This window comes from Chiloscyllium punctatum, chromosome 10 (assembly GCF_047496795.1).
Source record: "Chiloscyllium punctatum isolate Juve2018m chromosome 10, sChiPun1.3, whole genome shotgun sequence".
In the NCBI taxonomy this organism is placed as follows: Eukaryota; Metazoa; Chordata; class Chondrichthyes; order Orectolobiformes; family Hemiscylliidae; genus Chiloscyllium; species Chiloscyllium punctatum.
In genome coordinates, this window is record NC_092748.1 from 84,710,400 (window position 1) to 84,731,929 (window position 21,530).

The 21,530-nt window shown below is 38.4% G+C and overlaps 1 protein-coding gene across 3 annotated transcripts in view; it reads left to right on the top strand.

The window, feature by feature from the left end:
- Positions 1-21,530, top strand: part of thsd7ba (thrombospondin, type I, domain containing 7Ba) — a 908,760-nt gene that overhangs the window by 852,546 nt on the left and 34,684 nt on the right. For all 3 annotated transcript variants that reach the window (XM_072579697.1, XM_072579699.1, XM_072579698.1), the window contains 2 exons: positions 13,842-13,937; positions 15,587-15,669. In XM_072579697.1, the coding sequence (XP_072435798.1) occupies positions 13,842-13,937; positions 15,587-15,669 (179 nt within the window). The remainder of the gene's footprint in view (positions 1-13,841; positions 13,938-15,586; positions 15,670-21,530) is intronic.

The window sequence follows — 21,530 nt, forward strand, 5'->3', positions numbered from 1 at the left end:
GAGAGGATGTGGTGAAGATGTTTCTACTATTAGGAGAGACAAAGACCTGAGGGCACAGCCTGCGAGTGAAAGAATGTCCCTTTACAATTGAGATGAGGAGGAATTTCTTCAGCCAGAGGGTGATGAATCAATGGAACTCATTGCTGAAGTCAAGTCATTGAGTGCATTAAAGACAGACATAGATAGGTTCTTGAATGGTAAGAGCATTAAGCGTTATGGGGAGAAGGCAGGAGAAAAGGGTTGAGGAACATATCGGCCAAAGTGGAGTTAATTCGATGAGTGGAATGGCCTAATTCTGATCCTATATCTTAAGATTATGATCTTGATCTCCCCTCTGTTACTTAGCTTAACAACTCAGCATTCATTGAAATAGAATGTACCTTCTGCAAGCTGTTGCACTAAAATAGCAGTGGGAAAGGAGAGCACCAGCCTACTGCTTCTCACCTAATCAGAATCTACTGTTCTGTAAGTGGTTCATAGGCAGTACATGAGGAGTGAAAAATATTCATACATTTGCAGACCTTTGTGTGAATTATTGCACTAACTTGCCAAAACACCTGAAAAGGCAACAGCCCAGTTTTATATAAAAGCTGGTGAGTGTTTTATTAATCCTCGAGATTTTGCAACAAAAAATGATACAACTTAAGCATGCAATCATTTGCCCACAAGGGAGACCAGAGGACACTATGCAACATTCTATGTATTTGCTTGAGCCTGTATTTACATTGTTTCTCAAAGAAATGCTCTGTGCTGCACCATAAGAAAAACATAGGGAAAATGCTAACCAAGTATTATATGAAGAGTTGGGAAATTCCATTCAGACATCAGGTGCTTTCCAGCTTTGACTGTCAAATTAATGCAATTGACAGTTTTGAAGAGACGAATGCTTTTCTTTCATGTTCATCGTGTTACCTTCTTTCTTTCTTCAACATTGTGATGATGCAGTAGTGAATGTAATTTCAAACAGGTCTTTAAAAACTTGATTTTGAAGCTGATCACAAATGGGCATTGTATCACATTAGATCTTCTGTTGCAAAGTGAATGTGCCAATATGAATACTAGATGCCCCTTTATTGTTTCAACCTTACTGATGAACTAAGGATGCAGAAAACCTTGTGTGGTTCACTGCAATCAGAAGTGTTGCCACTTGCATTGACTAAAAGGTGTTAAGAAACAACAAAAGTGTTGCTGTTCCATTTTGACAGTTCGTGTCACAAGAAGCATGATACCACAATAAAAATATTCAAAAGCAGAAAGTGTTCAACAATATGAATTACCGTTAGTTGTAAGTCTGTGAAGATGACAAATAATGTCATCTGTGATGAAAGGAAACTGCAGTTGCCCTTTCAAAATATTTGTGAAAAATGCAAGCATGTTGGTTAATACTTTCTCTTTTGAGTGTGATGGCTACTTCCTGCTCTACCAGATGAACATTTCACCTCACACCAAACTGTCGTTTGTTCCTGCTGTTTCTATACTAATGTGAAATCTACAGTCTTATAAGTGTACAGAGTTTATTGAACATTATTGTTTAGTAGATGGTAAGAGAGGACATCTTACTTGAAACCTATAAACTGCTGCTTCAGTTCCATCTGTGATCTGATATCACTATGATTTAACTCCTTTTATGCATACTCAGTTGCTGTACTTAAAGTAACAGTATAATTCTCTCAACTTCACAGTTTTCCAACTTCCCCAGGCTCTACTCTTATGCTACTGGCACGTTTTATATTTTTATTGCTCTTCGCTTGATCCTCATTGCCACTGACTCAAATCTCCTTCATTAACTTTGACTGGACTTGGTTTGAGTAAGCATGAATCCACTCTCAATCGTGCTTGAATTAATCCTGTCACATTCCACAATACTGGTCTAATATATTTTTTACTAATCATTCACGGAATGATGGCATCACTGGCTAGGCAGCGTTTATTGCGCATCCCTAATTGTCCAGAGGGCAATTAAGACTCAACGACATTGCTGTGAGTCTGAAGTCACATGTTGGCCAGACCAAGTAAGGATGGCAGTTCCTTCCTTGAAGGTCATTAATGAACCAGATGGTTTTTTCCAATAATTGACAATGGATTCATGGTCATCATTAGACATTTTATTCTGGACTTATAGTGAATTCAAATTCACTAAATCCTAATTCCAAACCTGAGTCCCCAAAACATTACCTGAGTCTCTGGATTAACAGCAATAATACCACCTAGGCCATTGGCTTTGCTTTATGTACTGTCACTGATACCTAAACTTTACCTTTGTGTCCTAACAAAGTCCCTGGATGAAACTTCTCCATCTTGGTTGTGAAAAAGCAGGGACTTCCAACAATTGGCAAGGATATTTCACCTCTCCAGATCTTGAGGGCATCTCTGGAATGTTTCTGTTCTCCTTGGAGCATCCTGTGACAGCTGAATACTCAACAGAACAGTTACATCAGGAGCCAGATATGTAAATAACATGTCCAATCCAACAGAACTAGTTTTCAATTACTACAGCCTCGATGTTGGACATGTTGCTTTGGAAGAAAATGTGGCTATTTGATTGCATATCTTACCACTTAATTTGGGAACATACCATATCCTTTGTCTAGCAGACCAATGGTTTGTCTCTTCTAGCCTAAATATTGTCAACAATGGCATTTCTACATTCTTCCAAAAATTCACAACTCTTTGAATAAAGAATTTCTTTTTGACATCTCAGTCCTACATGATTAAATCTTTATCCTGTATCTGTACTGCCATGTTTTAGATTCTCCAAACAGCAGAAGAAGCATCTTATTGTCTACCATTCAAACCACTTCAGAATCTCATTTGTATCAATGAGATCACTTCTCATTTTAAACGCAAGAGAATAAAGGTTCAATTTACCGAGATTCTCATCCTTATATAACCCTCTCATTGCAAGTAGCAAACAAGTGAATGTTTACTGTACTGCCTTGCAAGTAAATCTTTCCTGAAATTTTAGTCAGAAACTGCACCCCGTACACCTGGTGTAGTCTCACTAAGTTGTGGCAAGCCTCTTGATTCCTATATTCTAATACACTTGTAATAAATGTTTGCCGTGCCTATATACTAACTTTCTGTATGAGTACACCCATGTTACGCTAAACATCAACAAGGCAAAGCTTCTTGCTTGCTTATCAGGAAGGATATGAGAAAGCCAAATTTCAATCTATCACAACAATACTACAGGGGAAAAGGCAACAATATTGCAGGAAAAACAGCTGCTAAATGGTTGATGTTTTGAGTGAGGCACTGCCACAGAGAGAACAGGGAATTTTAGGCTACCACTGCTCAGAGATAGTCAATTTTCTTAAGCGTGTTGTTAGTTCAGCTATTAGTGCATTCAGGATTGTTTAACGTATTGCACTCTCACCAAATCACATCGAACTGTAGGTGCTTCACTGATAGCTGACTTGTCATTCAAACTGCATTCATTTCTCCTGCAGTAGGTTTTTCAAATCTCTACCATGGAGAAGAATAAGGGCAGTGGGAAACAAAGGAACACCACCACTTACAAAGCCATTCTGAGCTGGAAAATATGTTGTTTTCCTTTACAATGGTTGAGTCAAATTCCTGGAAATCCTTCTGTATTAGATATTTGGTGTGCCAAAAAGGCAGTCCATACAGGCAAGTAATTATAACCAGTAAATACTGACCAAGTCCATGAAGCCTACCTTCCCTGAATGAATTTTTTAAAATGCTGTGCTAACCTAATTATTGCATTCCTCTCTTTGTCCTCATGAGTGCAAAGTGAAAAACAAACATCCTTTTTCATCAATATTCAAATTATATAGTGCCAACTGACCACTTACAAATTGCACATGTTTTGAAATATATTTTGATTCCCTATTCTTATGGCAAAAGTGAATAACCTCACTTCTCCACATACTATAGTCCATCTGCCAACTTGTTGTCTCCTCATTTATCACTCTACACCCTCTCTGTGTTTTTTTAATAATTTAACTCCAGCTGGTTTTATATCATCAGCAATCTTGAATATACTATTCACCTTCTTGTTAGCCAAGTCATTCCTATAGATAGTAAAATGCTGAGGCCCCAACACTAATTTGTGCACCAGTAGCCAGAACCTGCCAATTTGAAAATAACCTTATTATCCTTTCTCTTTGCTATTCTCTCCATTGTATAGTCAATCCCCAACTCAATTAGTTTATTAGCTTTTTGTGATCAACTGCTGTTTGAAAATCCAGATACACCACATCTACATCTACAGGTTTTGCTTTCTCTACTCTAGAAGGTAAATTCTCCCAAATCTCTAATACAATTGTCAACCAACATTTGTCTTTCATAAAACCATATTGACTTTACTCATTGTCTACTCATATTATAAGTGTCTCAGTTTATTGTTTAGTCCTTCAGAGTAATAGGGTCCAGCACTTTGCCAATGATTGATGCCTGGCAGGTAGTCATGTATTTGCATTCTCCCTTCTTTCTTGAATAGTGCTGTCACATTTCCTCGCTTCCAAATAGTTTGTGCTCTTTGAGAAGGTAGAAGATCTTTAAAAATTATTATCCTGAGCTTTTAGAGAAAAATAACTAGATTGATACCTGGAATGTGGAGGCATGCCCAATGAGGGAAGTTTGGACAGAGTGGGCTGTGCACTAAATCTGCAATTACTTCCTTCAGAACTCTAGATGGAGTTATTATCAGGTCCTGGTAAGACTATAGTTGCTGTGATTCTCCATTACCCTTTTATCACAGCAGATATTAATTTCCTGAATGTCTTTGGTCTTTTTAGCACCTAGCATATCTTTATCTATAGCATAAAACTTGTGTCTTCAACAGTGAAGATGGCCCAGCACCTTCCCTAGTCACTGCACGAGGTATAAAACCTTTGCCCGCACCTCCCCCCTCACCTCCATCCAAGGCCCCAAAGGATCATTTCACTTCCAAAGGAGATTTCCTTGTACATCCACCCACCTCATCTACTCCATCTTGGTGTGGTCTCCTCTACATCGGGGAGACAGGACACCAACTCACAGAGTGTTTCAGGGAACATCTCTGGGACACACACACCAAACAATCCCACCGCCAGTGGCCAACCACTACATGTCTCCCTCCCTGTTTTCCACTGGCCTTCTCCACCACCAAATCATATCCACCCACTCCCTTGGCCCACAAGCCTCATCCCTGATGAAGGACTTATGCTCGAAACATGGACTTTCCTGTCCCTCGGATGCTGCCTGACTGGCTGTGCTTTTCCAGCACCACACTCTTCAACTCTCATCTCCAGCATCTGCAGTCCTCACTTTCCCTCTGTCTTACCTGTCTACCTTCCTACTTATCCACTCCATCTTCCCCACTGATCTAGCACAATTACCCCCCACCTGCATTCAGCTATTGCCTTCCCACCTACCTTCTACCCATCCCCATCCCACTCTCCTACTTATCTCTCTGCCCCTTCCCCCTCCACATTCCTGATGAAGGGACTATGCCTGAAACTGAAAAACTGTGTTGCTGGAAAAGCGCAGCAAGTCAGGCAGCATCAAAGGAGCAGGAGATCTGCCATGCTTTAAATCTAGCAAGTGGAAGTGCCAATGTTGGCAGTAAGTGCAGGAAAGGTTCATGGTGAATATATGATGGTAAGAATGTTGGAGCCTTTACCATCATATAAACATTGGAAGCAGAAAGTGGCCACCCAGTCCATGTGTTTGCTGCATAATTCAATAGTTTGTTGTTTGAATTACATGCTATTCTACACTGAGTAATCTTAGATTCTTGCTAGGCAAGAAAATCAATCTATCTCTGTCTTAAATGTATTCAACGACTCTGCCTCTACTAACATCTGAGGCAGAGTTCCAATGTTGCATCTGTCTTGAAAGAGTTAAGCCTAACTTTCAAACATTGCTCCCTAATTCTAATCTCATTCACAAAAAAAAATATGGCTTTCACATTGCCTTGTCAAGATTCTTTATGATCTCACTTACTTCAGTCAAGTCATCCCTTACTCTTTTAAATTCTAATGGAAACAAGTCCAATCTGCCCAAACTTTCCTTATTGGATATGCCCCCTGTTTCCAGGTATTAGTCTAGTTATTCTTCTCTAAAGGTTCAGGATATACTATTATCATCCGGAAACCTGGGTGTTAATGTAGATAGAACAATGTACGGTTTTAAGCTTGGTTAGTATTTTCGATATTAAAATTGTGTTTGATTTTTCAATTCTGTGATTGGTGTCAGGTTGTTTGGATGTTTCTTTACATGCATTTTAAATTATGCATTTAAAACCCTTGATGTGAATAATCAGTGCTTTAGAGACAAAGGTAGAAAAAAGTGGCTTTTGCTCAGCAAGAAAGATCTCCTAGGGAACAGGAAGACAGGGGCTGAAACAAATTATTTTCAGAAGATAGAAACATCCAAAAGGTCAGTGAGTGTATAGGTTTCATTTTGAAAGAATAGGTCTTTCAAAAACAAAAAAAAACATAACAGCAGCAATGCAGTTAACACAGGATAAAAGAGGTCTTATCTGGCTAAAGTTCCAGCAACAATAAGTGAGCTTTGTTAGTTTCTTAACAGAAAATGAGGACTGCATTTGCTGGAGATCAGAGTCGGAAAGTGTGGCACTCGAAAAGCACAGCAGGTCAGGCAACATCCAAAGAGCAGAAGAATCTACACTTCGGGCATAAGCCCTTCATCAGAAAGGGCTGAAGGGATTATGCCTGAAATGTCAACTTTCCTGCTCCTTGGATGCTGCCTGACCTGCTGTGCTTTTTCAGCGCCACATTTTTCGACTGTGTTAGTTGTTTGTTTAAAGGGCTCAGGAAGTGTCATTAACTGACGGAATCACACTGAGTAAAAGATGGAGCTTGCCAAAAATAAAGCAATTGCAGCCATTTCCACTGAACAAGGATTTTTAAATTGGAAACAGGATGAACTTTCATTGAGTTTTAAATACCTGTAATTTGTGTTGAGGGTAAAAGGCAATGTTAAAAGTAAATACTTAACTCTAATATTTGTAGTAAGACCATTTCAAATACTTCTTACTTGGGAAATATAATGTGTTTTTTCCATTTTATATTTATAATACCTTATGATGTTAAAAGTGCATTGCAACTTTCAAAAAAATGACAAAATTAAACTTTTAGTTCATAAGACCAGCTTTCACTCTGGGATCTGACTTGTCCAGCATTGCAATCACATAAAAAGTGAACAAAATTCTCCATCTGCCAGAATTTTGCCCACTCATTAGTTGCATATATATGCATCATCTTTAAGTTCTGTTCACAACATGCTTTCCCACTTACATTTGTGTCATCGGCAAATTTAGCAACCAAACTTTGGCACATCCCATTTAATCACTTATATCTTTTTTTTAAGAAGTCCCCACCATAGAACCCTGTGGAACTCTACATTTACCATATCCTGTCAATTAAAGAAATACCCATTTATGCATACTGTATGTTTTTGTGCCAGCCAGCCAATATTTTATCCATGTAGCTCCTGCACCATGAGCTCCTATGCTGCTTAATGACTTTTGATGTATCAAATGCCTCCTGAAATCCAAGTACATTACCCCTACAGGTTTCCCTTTATCCATCGGATATGTTGCTCCTTCAAAGAACTCCAGTAAATTGATTTAACATAATTTTACTTTCACAAAGCCACATTGATGCTTTCCAATTAAATGTGAAGCTTTTTCGAGTGCTTAGATATAATGTCCTTAACAATTGATTCAACTATATTCCCCATGATAGATATCAAACATTTAAACATAAATTACTGGAAAAACTCAACAGGTCTGGGAGAGGAGACCATCAAGCTAGCTGGCCTACAGTTTCCTGTTTTCTACCTCCTTAACTTCCTGATCTAGTTTCCAGATGATGTTTATAATGAGTTTATGAATCAACCCTGCTTAATTGAGCAATGCTAGATCTAAAATTGGGCTGTTTGAAATTTGGCATTCTTGCATTTGTCCTGATGAATTCTTGTCAAACAACTTTGGCAATATGCCATTCTTCCCACCAATGTTTCAGAAGTCAGAATGAATAGTTTGCAGTCTTGAAGCCCATTACAAAAGCAATATCTTAAATGTGGCACCTTAAATTAAATAGAATCTCCAAAAGCACTTTATGGGAGCATTGTGAAATAAAAATGAAACTAAAATAAATAAGTGGATAATAAGGAGATACAGTAGGAGAAAAAGATACTGTGAATAACTGAAGACTGGAAAGAAAAATGGGAAGTTCTGGTGGAACTCAGAGCAGGCTACATTTGTGGAGAGAGAGGAACAGAATTAGCATTTCAAGTTCAGTCGGACGCTTCTTCAGATCACAATATATTATATAAAGTGATACCATGTCAGATAGGAGATCATGTTGTAAGAATATTGTCACTGGGCTATTAATCCAGAGACCCAGGTTAATACTTTGGGGATATAGGTTAGAATCTAACAAAGACTGATGGTGAAGTTTGAATTAAATTGATAAAATCTGCAATGTAAAGCAATTTTACTGGTGACCATAAAACCGTTTTCTTTTGAAAACTATCTATTTCACCAATATTCTTTATGGAGAGAACTCCTGACATTCTCGTCTCGTTCTGGGCCATCTGTAACTTGAGAGCCACTGCGATGCACATTCAAATAGTCTAGGAAACCCCTAGTTTGTATGTATGCCTTTTTGAAATATTTGTGGGATTTTGGCATCACTGGCATGGCCAGAATGTAATTACACAGAGTGAAGTTAAAAGGTAACAATGTTGCTGTGGATCTGGAGTCACATGTAGGCCAGCCTAGCTAAGGATGGCAAATTTCTCTCCCCCAAAGGAAATGTGTGACCAGTTTAGATTTTGACAACTATCAGCAGTGAGTACATGGTTGCCATTAAGCTCACTTGTTATGCTACAAAGTCTCACTAGAGAAATGAAAGCAAGTGGACGACCGGCAATGAGCTGAAAAGGCAATGGCACAGTCTGTTTTATTTACCTTGCAAAGCCCTCTTTTCAAAATGGACTGCCGTGATTCAAGAAAGCAGCTCACCACCACCATCTTAACGATGGGCAAACAATGGACGGGCAAAAATGCTGATTTTAAGCTTGTCCTGACCAATCTATCTGTAGTAGATTTACATGCCTATGATAATATGGCTGGAGTCACCACTGCACAGGCATTGTGGCGATGAAGACTCACCTTCACATATTTGCCCTCCAAATGGATTTTGAACAGCAGTAGCATCTCAATTCTGGGCATCCAGTTAGCACTGTGGGCCATCAGCAGAAACAAAATTGTATTCACCCACAATCTGTAACCTCAACATAACTCCTGCTATGCCATTATCAATAAGCCAGGGGGTCAACACTTGTGCAATTAAGAGTGCATGTCAGGAGCAGCACCAGACATACATAGATTAGCTTGGAAACATCAAAGGGCAACAATTTGGAAATATATTACAGTTTCTTCATTGTGGTCATTATTGCTCAACTTCGTTTCTAGCAGCACTGTACACCATAAGAATGCAGTGATTCAAGAGACAACTTAGCATCACCTTCTTCAATGCAACTGAGAAAGGGAAATAACTGCTGACATAACCAATGACTTCCACATCCCATGAACAAATAAAAATAATATCATACAAGCCAGACCTCAGCCGATCCATTCACACCATGTGTTATCGAAAACAAGCTGAAGGCATTGGTACTGAAAAGGTCCTGACAACATTTGGTATTTTTCCTGAAGATCTGTACTTTAGTACTAGCTCCATACCTAGCCAAGCTGTTCTAGCCCTGTTACAATGTTGGTATCTATTCAGTAATTTGGGAATTTGGCCAGGTATGTCCCAGTTGAGAGTGTCGTGCTGGAAAGGTACAGCAGGTCAGGCAGCATCCGAGGAACAGGAGAATCCACATTTCGGGCATAAGCCCTTCATCAGGAAGGAAGGAAGGAGATGTGGCTGTGGTAGTATATCTGCTTCAGGATATAGCTGAAAGGCTTCAGGGCAGAGGAGATGACTTGGCGGGGGGGGGGGGGGGGGTGCAGTGAAAGAGAGACTCATTGAGATCCTTGTAGAGAGAGAAAGAGAACTTCTTCAGAGTAGGCATTTATGGAAGAGGCTTCACAGTAAGATTTAAATCAACTAGGAGAAGGTGAGGACCTCAGATGCTGGAGACCAGAATCGAGAGTGTGGTGCTGGAAAAGCACAGCAGGTCAGACAGCATCCGACGAGCAAGAGATTCAACGTTTCGGGCATAAGCCCTTCATTGGGAATGAGGAACTAGGTAGGTCCCATCCAATCCAACCAATTACCATCGCATAAGTCTACTCTCAATTGTGGATGCATCATTGATAGTGCTACGAAGCTGTATTTGCTCAACAATAATCTGCTCACTAACACTTGGTTTGGTTCTGCCAGGCCTAGCCTTGATCCTAACATCAACACAAAAACTGAATTGAATGAGGGTGACTGCAAGTAACATTCATGCCACACAAATGCCAGTCAATGTGACTATCTCCAACAACAGAGAATCCAACATTAATCCTTGACATTCATTATCAACGCTGAATCCTCATTTGCAATTGTTGGGGCTCACCACTGACGTGGACTAAACTAGATTAGACATATACAAGGGAAATTCACAGACAAGGAGTTTTTTAGGTGTGTAATTCACTTTCTGACTCCTCAAAACATGACCAAATCTGTATGGTGAAGTCAGGAGTATGATGGACTCCTCCCCAATTCCCTAGATGGTGCAGCTCCAACCGCATTCAAGAAGCTCAACATCATCCAGGCAAAGCAGTCTCTTTGATTAGCACCTCATTCACCATCTTCTACACTTACTCCTTCCACCACAAAGACACTGTAGCAGTTGTGTACCATCTACAAGTTGCATTGAAACATCTCACCAACACTTCTTACAAAAGCCACTTCTAAACACCACTACTTCAAAGTTCACCTCCACATCTCACAACATTGAATTGGGGGACTTTATAAGCACACATGGAAGGATTTGAATCCAAGGTATACAATTTAAAATCAAAGTGTTTCTTTCCTGTGAGCCATTGTAAATCAACAATGTGGTGATATTAGATTCCTGGGAGTTGGTGCGAGCAGGGCAACACAAGCAGCAAGTAGCAGGACACGGTGAGCAAATTTTTAAAATGATTTTGAGATTACAGAGGGTAAAACATGAGACACCAGCCAGGATGACATTGCAATATTCAAACCTAGAGGAAAAGGCATGAATGAAGATTTCACTAATAGATGAACTGAGGGAGGGAAAAGATGGGGGATATTACAGAGATGAACATACCCAAATGAATATATAGTTGGAAGCGCACCTTGGTGCTAAGTAGGAGAGCATGCTAAAGTATAAAGATTCAGGTTTAGTCTGTTGTTAGGGAGAAAGATAGAGCCTATGAAGCAAGGTTGAACAGATTAAGTTAGAGCCAAAAATGCAAGCATGTTAATCAACAAAATGGTGGTTAATCTTGTTGTGCTTTTGGTTCCACTTTCCTGTCTGCATTTGACTCCCTCGTCAGTCAAAAATTACTGAAATTAAGGTTGAATAAATTTAAAGATCTCATATCTACTATGTTCTGGAGAAGACAATTCCACACTGTAATGAACATCTGAGAGAAAGAAATAAAATGCCCCAACTTTGTTTTAAACAGAGGACCTCATTCTTAACCTACGTCTCTCATTTTAATCTCTCCCACAAGAGAAAACATTCTCCAGTTGTCCACTCTATCCATTTTCCTCAAGATTTTGTTTGTTCAATAAGGTCACCTCTTATTCCTTCTAAACTCCAGCATGGAGAGGTTTAATCCACTCAACCTTTCTTCGTAAGGCAAGCCCATATTCTGGAATGATTCTAGATTAGAGTGGTGCTGGAAAAGCACAGCAGTTCAGGTAGCTTCCGAGGAGCAGGAAAATCGACGTTTTGGGCAAAAGCCCTTCATATTCCTGATGAAGAGCTTTTGCCCGAAATGTCATTTTCCTGTTCCTTTAATGCTGCCTGAACTGCAGTGCTTTTCCAGCACCACTCTAATCTAGAATCTGTTTCCAGCATCTGCAGTCTTTGTTTTTACCATGTTCTGGAATGAGTTCAGTGAATCTTCTCAGAAGTTAAACTAAGACTTCTGATTTTCAATATTTATTTGAAGCTTTGATTCTGTTTTAAATCTAAGTTATATGTGTTGAACGTTCCAATTTTTGCTGCTAGTTTAGAGTCTGAGTGAAGGTCATGTGGGTTAGTCAAAGGTAAATCGGCAATTGACGACGGCATTCTTTTGGCACTGCCACGGACTTGGATGAAGTGAGTACTTCTACCAATGGAATGTTCCTGGAATAGTTTCCTTCTCATTAGCAAGAGTATGTGGAATAGAAAAGGAAATTCTGCAGGAAAGGAGACAACATGGAAAAAAAAGTAAAGAAGAAGAAAAACAAAAGAAAAGGAGACAAAAACATACAGAGAAAAGGAAACTGCATTTGAAATCTGTCCACCTGGGTCAGTGCAATTGAACTATTCAGCATTTCACAAAATTATAAGTGCTAACTGAGCCTTCACAAAGCTTTGCTGTCTGGAAGCGGTGCATAAGCCATGTGTTGTGCACCACTGTTATAAAGAGATAAGATTGAAAATTGGTCTCTGTTGCTGGCAGTGAGCAGTTCTGTGCTGCTAAAATAACCTTAAAGTGCAATTTGCAATGTCCATTCAGAGATAGATCACACTGAAAGATACATGTGTAATTGAAAGTTACTTTAATCTAGTTCAATTTGAAAGCCTTTGCCCTTCACCTCCACAGAACTAAATTTGAAGCTTATCAGCTTCTGACCTCGACTGAAAATAATTAAAGGTACTAATAAAGATGACTGCTGAAGAACATAAGGTCAATAAAGACATCCCCATTTCTGAAAACTGCATATGAATTATTTTCCTACTTTATTCAAAATGATTTCAAAATTTAACATTAAATTACAGATGCCATGTCATTTACATTTTTAAATTAACTTGTTTCATACTTACTTGAATATCAAGTTAGTTTTGTTGTGGTACTATTCAAGAGAATGAAGATCAGAGGCATGGAGAATTGTCAAAGGAGTGCAGTGCTGAAATTCTGTGCTGATTGGAATATGTGAAGAATAAAAATGATGCTTGGTATTGCAAAGGGTTGGAGCTATTATGTTTGATATCTGCGTGCCTTCCTGACTTGAAATAATGGAGATGTGAATAATGGGTGAATGTTCTGGTACATGTTAAATAACCTTTGGGTTTAAGAAAGTTTTAATGCAGTATTTTCCCTCCAGGAGTCAAAAGGCTTGATTAAGCTCCATGATAGGGTAAGTTGTACATGGTCTGCAAAAGAGGATTTGATGGGTCATATGACCTTTATCATGTTCCATAATTTGTATTCGTTAATCACTTAATCTAACATACTGTCACATTCATTTTCACCATTTTCATTTGTGCTTAAAACCTCACAAGGGGTAATTTCAGCACATTTAGGTCTGCTTAAAGCCTCAACACATGGGTTGTGAAAGTATGACCTCCTTTACCTAGTTTGATGCAAAATAAATGAGTACAATACGTGTAGTATTCAACTTCAGAGATAACAGGAATGTTCATATATATGCTCCAATCCAAGGAGGTTTAAAACTATAAGGTAAAAAGCAGTCTATTTTTAAGTTTCTTTTCATGGTGACATTTTTTCTGGTAACTTTGTACTTGCATTCTCATCATGCCTTTCAAAATCACTGCTTCAAATTAATGAGAGCCTCACGTTTTGCCTTTTTATTTTTATTTTGATGGCCTAAATTCAAATTCATGAAGTAAAAGTAAGTTGAATTTTCTTCCTGCAACGAACAATTTGAATATTTTATTTCTAGAGGGAAATTGTCATGAATATGAGTGGAGGACAAGCTCTTGGAATGGTAATGAACGAACTGTATGGTGTGTCCGCTCAGATGGTGTGAATGTGACAGGTAAACCATATCTAACTTTATATTCTGCATCCAATTGACAGAGACTGAATAATCAGGGTAACAGTTTCTGTCAGTGTTTGATCTTGAGTAATTGTTCATCTTTTTCATTAAATTCCTCTATTTATTTTAGGATGAATGCATCAGACTGACTACTTCTGTTTCTTATTATTTCCAAAACTGATTCCATCTTTTTTTGATTTTGTAAATGGTTATATGCCTCAATCTTTGACCCTGTCTCCTTCCTGGTTCCACCTCAGCTATAGTCCAGGGACGTGAAACCTTGGTTCATTCTGAGCTCATCTTCCAACCTCCATGAGCTAACCTCAAAACAAACTTCCACATCCATAAAGCTACATCTTCCCGACTTCACCCATTAATTTACACCCAATTTTTGTTTCAACATCATTATCCTTACATTGCTTTTGTCTTTCATAAGTTGAATTTTATTCCTAATGGTACATATCTATGTCCTGACACATAATAAAGTCCACATCTCCTCCTGTGCCGATGTGCGCCAGCTTCCCTTGACCGTAGCAATCCATTTCAGCATTCTTCCACTCATTTGTAAATATTTCCATGATCTCAGCTTCCCTATCTCTTATAAACCACTCCAGCATCTTTACCTTGTAAATGTCCTTGAGTCCTCTAAACCCAAAATAAATCTTCACTGCTTTATGCCCAGCGGCTATTCTTATAACTATCTTGCCCCATGTTCTGAAACTGCTTTCTCAACCCTGCTGAATCTCACCATCTTAAAAACCAGCGTAAAAAGCCCTGTTATTTGAGTTTGTTATGCCTATCGTGACAATTTCGGCCTTCCCCAGACATGGTGTTACTTCATTATTCTCCATTATCCAGATGTCCTTATGGAAGGTATGATTCATCTGGTTAGCAAGCAAAACATTGTTTTTTACTGTGTCTTGGCGCATGTGTCAATAATAAATCAACTCAAAAAAAATTACAATCACTAAGATATTTTTCAGACTATAATAAATGTTAAATAATTTTTGCTGGGTAAGAGGCTTAAATTTTCTTGCTTGCTTTATGTGCCTGAAAATGGGAAATACAACTTTAATCTCGTTCTTTGGTCAGTGTGGAAAGATTGAGAAATCAAAAGTACAATGGCACAAAGCTGCTCATTTAAATATCAGTTGAGGGCATAACATAACATGCAGTTTGGATTTTTAAAAGAAGATGGGTCCTGAAGATGGAGCCTGGTTGCCTCCCAGTGGTAAGCCAGGGTGGTGTTGGGGGTTGGGCAAAAGTGCATAGTGGCAAGCTGTAGCTACACTGTAAAGTTAACTTTCTTCTTGAGAACTTAAGACATCTTCATGGCAGACAGGAACATGAAGAATATTTTTTGTCCTTGGCTCCTTCTGACAAAACATTGTAAAATATATGCCATGTTGAACATGATATCGTTAAACCAGAACATATTGTAAAGTTACAATTTATTGAATCTTTGGTAGTTGAATTCATAATTCATAAGGCTGTGTCATAGCTGTGCTCTTACATTTCCAATTTCTGCATGATTTTAGTAGTGTTAATAAACAGTACATTATTAAAGCGTATAGTTTTTAAAGAATTGTCAGTCTTCAGTATTATTGAAGCTTATGAATGCATAATGTTGTTGAATTTATTAAATTTAGGAGGATGTTCTCCCAGAAATCAGCCAACTGCTACCAGACACTGCCACCCATCCTGCACTAAACCATATTCCTTCTGTACACAGGTAGGCAAACAAGATAGATGTTTTTTCATTGTAAATACTTATTATTTAATAAATTATTGACTGTGCTTAAAAATCCTTGCTGCTCCCTGCTTTTAATTTCCATATCTAATATAAATGCTGAAGCTCTGGTTTTAATTACGTTCTGTAGAAGTGCAATAAATTTAGTTTGGAAACAATTGGTCTATCATACATTGAATGTAAGGCTGTTCCATCATCTCTTGCTGCAAAGTAATGGAAGTAAGATAATGTAACAACAAATGGTATTGTCATTATGGATTTATGTTGTATTTGCCAAGTGCTTGGGTAAGGTCTTTAAAAGGGTTTAGCCAAGAAAACAGCAGAGTTAGGCTTATTTCTGGAAATTAGCCTGTCACCAAATCATAGAATCATAGAATTTCTACAGTGTGGAAACAGGCCCTTCGGCCTACCAAGTCCACACTGACCCTCTGAAGAGTAACCCTCTCAGACCCATCCCTACCCTATTGTCTTATCTTTACCCCTGACTAATGCACCTAACCTACACATTCCTGAACACTATGGGCAATTTTAGTATGACCAATTCATCTAACCTACACATCTTTGGATCGTGAGAGGAAACCGGAGCACCCAGAGGAAACCCACACAGCCACAGGAAGAAGGTCCAAACTCCACACAGACAGTCACCCGAGGCTGGTCTTTACAATTCACAGGACGTGATTGAAGTCATTCTTTGAAAAGGATACTAGAACTACTCATAATATGGCTATCATGGTTGAAAAAGTTTCAATGGTACACATTTCAAAATATATTGAGCAATACATATATATATTCAGCAAAAAGAACTATATGATTTCCTACATTCTACGTGTGTATAATGCAAATGGATAATTTAGTTTTCACTGATCCCTCATAAGACTAATTACCTTAAAATATATATTTTAGAAAATCAAAAATCTTGTTCTTTATCATATAATCTTTTATGGATGGACTACTTAGACCAAATGTAGAGATGGGACTGAAGCAGTTTTCCTAAATGTTGATAAAATTCAGATCCATTGAAAGATGAACAGACGAACAAGGAGCAGGAGTAGGCCAATCAGCCCCTTGAGTCTGCACCATTTAACAGGATCATGGACAACCTAATTGTAATCTCAAATTGTATTACAACCTACCCCTGATAATCTTTCACCCTGTTGCTTCCAAACAATTTATCTGTCATTGCCTTAAAAATATTCAAAGTTTCCGCTTCTACCAACTTTTCCAGAAGAGTTCAAAAGACTCATGACCCCTGAAATTAAAAGAAGTCTTTTCTGTTCTAACTAGGCATCCCATTATTTTAAAACAGTGACACCTAGTTACAGATTCTTCTATGAGAAGAATCCACTCTACATCTACTTTGTCAAATCTCCTCAAGATGTTCTATGTTTTAACAAAGTCATCACCTGATTTTCCAAACTCCAGTGTATACAAATCTAAATTAACAGCCAAGAATTTAAACTTAGTTTATGCCTTCGCAATCTCTTTGATATTTGAAATGACTAAAAAGTTCATGAAGCATGACGGAAGCATAGATATTGATGTAGGGAATAACAATGAGCTGAATTTTCCCATTTGCACTTAAAGGGTATTGTTGAGTGAGATTCATGACACCCAGTCTATAGAGTGACTTTTTTCATTCAATCTTACTCTCTTCACCTCATTAATTACACAGTCAACTCACAGATGCCTTTCACAGGTAATCATGTGGCCAGAGTATGCTCATCACTGCTGGGACCTTTTGGCTTCCATGGGTCTAGCACCATATTTAATGCCCAACTCTTTATCCATTTAGATGCTGCAAGCCAGGGCCCTCCTACCCATCATTATTCCCAAACATATGACCCATAGGAAAGCAAAGCTTGTGACTTGTATAGAGATCTGGAGGTAATTGCGGACAGGGTAGTGAGGGTAATAGAGAAGAGGGCAGTCCTTTTTCCAACTGACTAACACAAGCAACCATGCCACCAGACACAGTTATCTGTACATGGATTGTAGTCTTGGGCTGTGCTGTGTCCCAGGTGAAAAGGAACACCTCACAGTGTATAAAGATGGTTAATGTTCTTCAGTACTTCACAAGGGTAGGTGCCACTATCTTCTCTCCGCTACTTCACACTTATAATTCCACTACACTCTCTGACTCTGCAGTTGCAAGCCTACCTCCAAAGTTCATGTACTTAACTCTCCATATGCATTATGTCCATTTATTAGACCCCAGGCTTTTTGCATCCTCCGCAAGTCTTACTCACTCACTGGGTTTTACATATGCATAGTAATGTACCAAACAATGACTTGTTCACCCTATCTGAATGAAAGCTTGACTTGTTCAGTGCTGTCCACTGTTACAAGTTTCCTGCGTCTCCCTTTGCACTGAAACGCAATGTAAGTGACAGAGACTGGCAGCCTGTAATGGGCAATAAAAACCCTGTGTGCTAAATAGAAACACATGCCACACACACAGGATGGCCATTAGTAAACCAATGTTGAAGTCGGTGAGTGTGCCCCGTGATAACAATGTGAAGTACATAGAGTCTAGCGGCTTCCAAGTAAATGATAGACTGCTTGAGGGCTAAGAAAGCAAACTAAGAGCCAAAAGATGCATCCTCACCAAATGTATGAGATGTTTGTTTATCCATCCATGCAAAGCAACCTAGCAGATACATACAAGTCATTAGTGTCCCTGAATTCCAAAACTGAAGTGCTGCGTGAGTTAGTCTGAGAGCAGGCATGATGATATAGTGAGACTGGTTGTTCTCTGATGCTGCGTGAGTGGACGAATAATCATTGTGAATGGGGGCTATGGGACATGAAGTGATATTGTTCTGAAGAAGCAGTTGTGTAATGGTCAGGACAAACATTCAATGTGTTTCCCTTGCCAGGGTACCTGCTCCAATTTATACATCAAGATGAATTGGGTTTGAAATAAGATGCAAATATATGGAAATTAGAAGATTGCTGCTCAATACTGAGAAACTGAATTTGCCAATCAAACTTTGAGGGAAAAATTGGGACTGGTTTTCCTTATTCCCATCATATTTCTCATTTTTCTTCCCATCGTTGATGTCAAACAAGGGGGAGGGAGGTTTATACAGCAAAATGTAAACTGCGGAATGGTAGGCAACTGGATAATTTAATAAGTAAGTATTAATCTGAACAACAAGCAAACTTGTTAATCTCATTCAAAATGATGCCAAAGAATCCTACTCGACAAGGACATGTGTGAAGTTAATTTCCAAAGGACCTGAATAGACCCAGTGGTAAGTAGAGAAACATGTGGAGACAAAGATTTGGTTTTTAAGATTCACCCAAAAGGTGGCACCTCTAACTTGCAATTCACTCTCGATATTGCACAGATTGTCAGTCTACATTCTACACTCAGGTTTCAGGTTTGGAATTTGAACCCTCAATTTTCAGGCTAGCTAGGGTACAGGAAGTGATCTGAGGCTGACAAGTAGGCAGAGGAGTTTTATATGAATGTAGAATATTATTAAGGAATCCTTTATCCATAAACCTTGCAACCAACTGTTTCTAGGATATTTTGGGGTTTCAGATACATTTACTCTTTAAGATCCAATGTTCATCAGCTTACAATGAAAATCAACATATTCATTTATCTCTTGAACACACTGTACCTTAATCTGTTAGGGAATGGGTTCACTTTATCTTCATCAAAAACTCTAATTCTTTTCACATTATTCTCTGCACTTATTCTTCTTTGTATCCATATATTTCTATACTTACCGCTGTGTCTATTCAAATCCTTTGGAAATAAATTTCACTTAGCCTGATTGGACCGAAGCAGACCTCAAATAGAAGAAGTTTTTCAAAGGGCCCAAACAGACCTCTATATACCTGTGGACCTATTGAGTTCAGGCTTTGAAAAAAATACTTTACTTTTATGTTGGTTTGAAGTTTTTTTTCCCCAAGCTCCTGAACTTGGCATATCTATGGGTTTATTCTGATCTATATGAGCTACTTTCAAAAAGACCTTTAGCTTTTAGACCTTTCCAATTTTCAGATGTGTGGGTAAAGGATATCCACCCTGTCCCAAAAGGCATAGTTTCACAATTTTTGTGCAAATGAATGACAGGTGAAGTTTATTGTGGATAATTGTGAGGTTATCCACTTTGGTAACACAAAGGAGGAAGGCAGATTATTATCTGAATAGCGGTAGATTGGGAAAGGCATAGGTGCAACAAGACCTGTGTGCCCTTGTACAGCAGTTACTGAAAAGAGGCATGTAGGTAAAGTGGTGGTGTGGAAGTCAAATGATATGTTGACCTTCACAGTGAGAGCATTTGTGTACAAGAGCAGTGATGGCTTGCTGCAATTGTACAGAGCCTTGGTGAGACCACACCCTGGAGTATTGTGTGCAGTTTTGGTCACCTTACCAGAGAAAGGATATTCTGGCTATGAAGGTAATGCAACAAAAGTACGGCAGATTGATTCCAGGACTGATGTATGAAGAGAGATTGGATTGGTTTACTGGGCTTTAGAAGAATGAAGGATAGAATCGCATAGAAATCTATAGATTTCTAAAAGGACTAGGCAATAGTAAATGCAGGAAGGATATTTCTGATGACCAGAGAGTCTGGAACCAAGGGTCACAGTCTAAGGATTCAGGGTATGTCAATTCAGACTGAAATGAGGAGAAATTTCTGGACCCAACGTGTAGTAAAGCTGTGAATTTCTCTGCCACAGAAAGCAGTTGACGTCAAAATGTTGAATGTTTTCAAGAAGGAATTAAATATAATTATTAGGGCTCAAGAGGTCAAAAGGTATGGGGAGAAAGCAGCAGAAGAGTACTGAGATAATCAGTCATGATCATATTAAATGATAGAACAGGCTTGAAGAGCTGAATAGACTTTACTTACTCCAAGTTTCTATGTTCATATGTTTCAAAGTTTTTAAAAAAATCAGTTGATTTATGATACTGATCAACCTGTAATTAATTGTGAGAATTTAAGACAATCTAGTACTTCAGCATTTGTCATGATTTGTATGAACAAGTAACATCATTGTGCACAGATCGGCGAATTCACTGACTGGTGTAGGATGGACAAGCATTAATGCAGTTTATATAATCGCATACAAAAGAACAATAGATGGACTTCTTAAAACCCTCTGAGAACAATGTTAAAGGTGCTAAAGGAGATTTGAAGAGGCTGGAAAATATTTGCTCTATATTTTGTGAGAATTTAATGGAGGACCTGAAATAATGAGTTGAGCCAAAAACTAGTTGAACCACAGGATATGAACTCAGCAGGGATAAAAGAAATACAATTACCTAAACAGTTTAATAAATTACATTATTTATGAGTTTTAACAAGAGACAATTTATATGTGCAATTAGGTCAACATTTTATTGTCTGTTTCAGTTTTTCTGTAGACCATGATTTTGATTAATGAATTCCAGTAAATTCAGTATAACAAGAAAACCCACATCTGGCTCTAGAAGAGCAACTGGGGATATGCAGTAAATGCCAATATGCCAGAGACACCTACATCCCAAGAATAAATAAAGCAGTTTTCACGAAGGCTGGTTTTTCTGTAAAAAAGGCATTTACTGCCCCCTGGTGATAATAAAGTCAATATGCTGCTACAAACCTTTTGACTGTGCCAAAATCTTCTTCCTTTTTAATATTATTTTTCAATTTTGTGTGGTTGCAAAGCTGAATTACAAAAATAAAAGTGAGGAATCCTCAGCTATGTTTTAAAAAGTAAATTAAAACAATTTTTGTGAATAAAAATTCATGAAGGTGATAAGAAGTCAAACACTCATACAGATACAGCTAAAGCAACATACTTGAGTCAGGTCAACATTTTACAGCAAGGATATCCGCGCA